Raw genomic sequence first — 6520 nt, forward strand, 5'->3', positions numbered from 1 at the left:
ATCTGTTTTTCAATCGTACATAGCTACATTATATTCTTTTTTCTGGACCCTTGAAAACGGTTAGATGATGACGTGTCTGCCAGGTTTTGCTTTTGCCCACTACTGTACTGGCCACCCATGAAGGAGCGCAATTAAACTTCCCAGCCGGTGGATGTAATGCACACCATGCAGCAGAATGGTTTTCATCAGTAACTGAAGCTTTTCTTGAACCAGGGATCTTACCTCATTAATTCGTTTGAATGGCTATCAAGTAATTGTTTACTTGATGTTGCCGTTGAAAACAAAGATACTGCATTTGAGGAAGTTAGTGGTGTTAATGTGATGTGAAGAAGCTGCATCAACATGGATATGGCTAGCAACTAGCAAGCTAGCTTCAAGTGACCGAATCATGTTAGCGGACATTACTTAACGAAATTAATGACAATCAATGTTTTGTGTCTGACGCTGTCGCCTTCAGGAGAGAGTTTTACGATCAGAAGAACATGGATGTCGTTAACTGCTTTCTCAAAGATGAAGACGTCTTTTGGCTTTCCCTACAGTAGTTGAGCCTTGCTGAAACCTGAGTGTTCAGACACAACAAAGGATATAAAATCATAGTTAGCTTGCTTATTAGTCTGTGACAACCGTCTGCTGTGAATGTTTTATGTGTAGGAAATATAAATAGTATTGGTGACTCCAAAAGGCATTGTATTTTCCAATTGGCAAACAGTACTCGCCATCATCCGTCGTGTCTTGGAATTTTAGGCTATAGCTGCTGCTAACTAGCTAGCTTTAGCTAGCGAATTTCTGCCAAACCAATCATTTTTGTTGTGCAAGTAATACAGTATAGTGCATACATCATTTGCACTAATTGTAGGCCTCTATTACTGTGGTATTGGCTTTTGAATTGGATTGTATTTGCATATATAGGGTGCAAGAGTATTAGCCATTGAATGGTGCCATTTGTTTAAGGCTGCAGTTATTAAGTGAAATTGAAATTATTATATCACTTTTTTTTCCAGACGAAGAATGTCACACTAGCTTTTTACCGTAATTGGTAGCAGAATAAATTCAAAACATAAAGTATCAAGGAATCTGAAGGGTCAACCCATGTTCTTGGAAATTACTTCTGTTTTCTCTGTAGAGAGATACATACTGGTGACACCCAACTAACCTAACTGCATACTGAAATCCAGCCAGGACTATGCGCCTCTCATCCTTCCTGGCAGTGTTCAGGCCTGCGCTGCCCCTCATCCTGGGCCTCTCTTTGGGATGCAGCCTGAGTCTGCTGATGGTCTCCTGGACACAGGGGGACACAGACGACTCCTGTGTGGATGAGCTGGGCAATGGGGGTCTTTTCCTGGGCAGCCATAGGGGAGACCCAGAAGGTGACAGCAGGGATGATGGTGGTAATGAGGACTTCCAACCAAGAATTGTGCCTTATCATAAGGATCCCAACAAACCCCACAAAAAAGTCCTCAGGTAAGTGGAATGAGTGACCGAGTACGTTTTTTATACACAACTAGGACAACTACGCTCAACATCCAGTCCCAACACAGTAGACGAGCCAGTCTGTGAAGATAGTTTTCACTGAGTTGCTGGGATATGGGCTGGAATTTCACTGAACACTAATGCAACACGGGACCCCGCATTGGCAAACTCTTATTTTGATATTTGAATGACGAGTCCTGCAGATGCATGGCAGAAGCACCTCCTGTTCACCCATTTAATAGACTTAGGCCTATGTGTTTATCCCCCCACCCCAATGCCCCCTCCTCCTCCAGGGTAGAAACCTGTGCCTAAAGCTATCATTATCCTACATTTTCTTGAAGTGATACTGTTATTGTAAGTGGATTAATCAATTTAAAGATTTGTGACACTAGATGGTAAAAAAAACATCCTGCTTTGCTGACTTTTTACCTTTCATTTATTTGTTGAAAAAGAACATGGTTTTATAATCCCATTGCCTTACTTCTCTCTGAGCTACCTTCTAAAGCTGATTATTAGCTAGGGCAGTTATAATTAGTCTAGCATCTGAAGAAGACCCCACCCTTAGACTTGTTTATTTACTGTGCTCTAGAAAGCCAGGAGGTTCAGATGGACCCCTTATGATTTTGCCCTCCAAATATTCTGCCATTGTCCAAAAAATATTGTAAATTATAAAAAGCCTGATAATTCCGTCCTAAATCTTAAACTCCTGTAGAATTAGTGGTAAGTCCAGGGGTCCTGTGATGAACTTAGTGACCTACCCAGCCATCTGGTCAAAAGGACACAATGCACCCATACACAATTTCCTATATTAGTTTTAAGTATTTGTTTAGTTAAATTTCACATTCCAAACATCTCTGGATGATAAATGACTATAGCCAAAAGGTGTTTTATTTAACTAAAGTCTCTGAACCGCTGTCTCCGACGCCTCCCCCCCTCTGTGCCTGGCAGGACCCGCTACATCCACACAGAGCTGGGCATCCGAGAGCGCCTCCTGGTGGGCGTGCTGAGCTCGCGGGCCACCCTCGGCACGCTGGCGGTGGCGGTGAACCGCACCGTGGCCCACCACTTCCACCGCACCTTCTTCTTCACCGGCCTCCGCAGCACCAAAATACCCCACGGCATGACCGTGGTCGCCCACGGCGACGACCGCCCCGTCTGGCTGATGTACGAGACGGTCCGCCACCTCCACCAGAACTACGGCTCCGACTACGACTGGTTCTACCTGGCCCAGGACGACACCTACATCCAGGCGGAGCGCCTGGCGGAGCTGGTGGGGCACCTGAGTGCCGGCCAGGACGTCTACATGGGCCGGGCCGAGGAGTTCATCGGCGGCGAGGAGAAGACGAGGTACTGCCACGGCGGGTACGGCTACCTGCTCTCACGCAGCCTCCTGGCCCGCCTGCAGCCTCACCTGGACACCTGCCGGAACGACATCCTGAGCGTCAGGCCCGACGAGTGGCTGGGGCGCTGCATCATCGACTTCCTGGGTCTGAGCTGTGTGGAGGTGCACCAGGTACCATCAACACTCAGCTACAGAAGAGATGGAGGATAGTAGAGCTGTGACCAATACTTCAAGACAGAGAAAACAGAATATGTTACTGAAGTCTTTGCCCAATAAGTCAGGATCAGATGTAGATGGCAAAAAAAGTTGTCCAAGACTGTATACGTCATGATTCCTTTTGTGACACTTGTCAACTTTTTCTGTTTTCCCCTCGTTCCACAGGAGATGATGTATCGGTACTTTGAGCTGGGGAAGAACGCTGACCCGGAACGCGAGGACAGCATCCAGTTCAAGAATGCCTTCACAGTGCACCCCGTGTCTGAGCCCAGCCTCATGTACCGCCTGCACAAGCGCTTCAGCCAGATCGAGCTGGACTCGACCTACCTGCAGATCCAGCAGCTGCAGGTGACACATCACAACAATCACTAAAGTTCAAGTTCAAGTCTTTTATTTGTCAGGTGCACAGAGCAACACAAGGTTAGACTGGGCACTGAAATTCTTAAGACAAGACAACGCAAGCACTTGGCATAACATAACATATAAGTACACAGAACAAATTTACATCTATGCTGAGCTTAGATAAGTGAACTTCCTAAATATACAGATAGCAATAAATAAACGACTATACTAACCCTAACACTAAAACTTCCTAAATTACAGATAACAATAAATAGTACGCTATACTAACCCTAATACACAAAAAAAAAAAAAAAAAAAAAAAAAAAAAACCTGTTACAACCCGAAAAAAAACTAATCTAACCTAAATGGAGTACAGTGCAGTAGTGCAAATTTACAGATCAGTGACTTTGTGACTTAGTGACTATCACTGTCATCACGGTCTGAATCCCTCTTAACACATTCCACTGAATACATTTGATCCAAATCACCTTTATCAGAAACAGAAAAAATGTTCCTCAGAATCTAGATACATACTGCATATATGTATTTTTATTGCGACCTATTAGATGTTATATGTATCAACAATGATAGTGTATACACTGTATAAAACGTGTCTTATTGAGGTGGTGCGTGTGTGGTCAGGTCCAGATCAACAACCTCAGTGATCTGACTCCTGAGGGGAAGGCAGGGGCCACCTGGCCCATCGGCGTCAACCCCCCCTTCACGCCCAAGACCCGCTTCGAGGTCATCAACTGGGAGTACTTCACCGAGGAGCACATCTACGCCTGCTCCGACAGCTCCCCCAAGTGCGAGCTCCGGGGGGCCGACCGGGCGGACGTCACCGCCGTCCTGGAGACGGCCGTGGAGCGCCTCAACGAGCGCTACCAGCCCCAGCTCCGCTTCCGCAAGCGCCGTCTGCTCAACGGGTACCGGCGCTTCGACCCCACGCGGGGCATGGAGTACGTGTTGGACCTGGCCCTGGAGGCCTACACCCAGAAGGGTCACAGCCAGGTGATCAGCAAGCGAGTCTGCCTCCTCCGCCCCCTCAGCTCCATCGAGATCATCCCCATGCCTTACGTGACGGAGGCCACGCGGGTGCAGGTCATCCTGCCCGTCACGGCCCGCGAGCAGGACTACGTGGGGAACTTCCTGGACATGTACGTCATGAACACGCTGGACACCCACGACAACGTGCTGCTCACCTTCCTGTTTGTGTACGACCCCTTCGACGCGCAGCGCGTCAGCCAGGCCGACGTGTTCGCGGGCGTCAAGGCCATGATCGGGGAGGTGGAGAAGCGCTACGGGGACGTGAAGATCCCCTGGATCAGCGTGAAGACGGAGGTGCCTTCACAGGTAGCGGCCCATGTTGGCTAACCTGCTATCGGTTCATCTGTAAACCACCAAAATAACAGTTTACGCAGATTTAGAGTCACTCGTCTCATATTATGAGATATTATTATGTATTATTATGTTATTAACCGGTTGTTTCCCTCGTCCCAGGTGAAGCTGATGGATATCATCTCTAAGAAGCACCCAGTGGACACACTCTTCTTCCTGGCCAGCGTGTGGACCGAGATCAACGCCGACTTCCTCAACCGCTGCCGCATGAACGCCATCAGCAACTGGCAGGTGTTCTTCCCCATCCACTTCCAGGAGTTCAGCCCCGCCATCGTCTACCGCGACCAGCCGCCCTCGGCCCCCTCCTCCTCCTTCTCCTCCGAGGCGCTACGCGACGGGCGCTTCGATCGCCACGTCTTCGAGGAGGCCTGCTTCTACAACGCCGACTACATGGCCGCCCGCACCAAGATGGCCGCCGACATCCTGGACAACGACGAGCTGCTGGAGAGCATGGACGTGTACGAGATCTTCGTGCGCTACTCGGGCCTGCATGTGTTCCGGGCTGTGGAGCCCGCGCTGGTGCAGAAGCACGTGAGGAGGGAGTGTAACCCACGCTTCAGCGAGGACATCTACCACCGCTGTGTCCTCAGCAACCTGGAGGGCCTAGCCTCGCGCTCTCACCTGGCCATGGCTCTGTTCGAGCAGGAGCAGGCCAACAGCACCTAGAGGTGGAGCACCACACACACACACACACATCCGCTGAGGGAGATAAGCTGCCTTCTGTCTGTATGACCCTGTTTGGATGATCTAAAAGTGAAACTTTGCTTCCTGTGCTGAATCCAGGGGGTAAGCTAAGCTAGCATGCTAGCCAGGAGCTAGTTTATCTGCCTGACATGGGCCTAGAGTGAAACATGGAACTACTACGAGCTTTTTAAGGACAAGAGGGCCCATCCCTGGACATAACTCCACAGAGAGCTCCCATTCCAGAGAGACCCTGGGGTTTGGAGTCCAGGTGCTGTTTTTCCAGCTGCTGAATGAACAATGAACAGCATTGACCATGAGTGACAGCACCAATATGTGTTGCCTTGATAGAAAGAACGAAAGAAAAGGGGGGGGGGGGGGGGGGGGGAGAGAGTGGGTACCTTGAGCCATATGTCTTCCTTCATGATTGTGTTGATCTTATTGATTATAGTCTGCGAGGAGTTTATTCTGTTGGTTCTACTGGGAACAGAAGCCATCGACCTGTTTCCCGTCTGTTTTTAGTGCTGTGTCATTAAAGACAGCTGAATGTCCCCTGGCTCATGTCCTCCAGTCCTACTAATGTTCAGGGTTTAGCTGAGTCATTGTATTGTCTCTCTCCCCCAGTCAAAAGAAGCCGGGGCGGCGAAGGGTTCACTTCAAACCGTCGCTGCAGGAACGTGAAAGGACTGGAAGATAAGCCTGTACATTCCAGCAGTTATTCACCTTGTCATATGCAGTCTGGTGTTGTGCACTCTCCCAGGCTGTATGCTGAGGGAGGGTACAGTTTGTTCCAGCGCTGCTTGCTTCGCCTGCTCATGTTAAATCGAGTCCTTCTCCACCCCCTTAACAGGGCCTCCTTGGATTCTGGCTGGAGTTCTGTACACATGTGTTTTGGGGGTAGGGCTGCAGGGGGGGGGGGGGGGGTGGCTCTGGTCCACCTGGCCCAGGTCCAAGAGGAGTGTGGAGGGTTCGCCCCCCCCCCCCCCCCCACAGCAGGGTGGGTTCAGGAGCTGAATGAGCCACTTCACAACCTTGTCCTTGGCCAGGGGCATGTGGATTACACACAGGGGC

General features: G+C 49.6%; 1 protein-coding gene across 1 annotated transcript; it reads left to right on the top strand.

Annotated features, from left to right (window-relative positions):
* The first annotated feature begins 88 nt into the window (after positions 1-88).
* On the top strand, positions 89-6189 carry chpf2 (chondroitin polymerizing factor 2). The gene is made up of 5 exons (XM_047024315.1): positions 89-1461; positions 2419-2983; positions 3194-3376; positions 4013-4723; positions 4871-6189. Exons 1-5 carry the CDS (start codon positions 1184-1186, stop codon positions 5432-5434), a joined length of 2301 nt encoding a protein of 766 aa, XP_046880271.1. The 5' UTR covers positions 89-1183; the 3' UTR covers positions 5435-6189.
* Positions 6190-6520: the final 331 nt, after the last annotated feature.

This window comes from Hypomesus transpacificus, chromosome 8 (genome assembly GCF_021917145.1).
Source record: "Hypomesus transpacificus isolate Combined female chromosome 8, fHypTra1, whole genome shotgun sequence".
NCBI lineage: Eukaryota > Metazoa > Chordata > Actinopteri > Osmeriformes > Osmeridae > Hypomesus > Hypomesus transpacificus.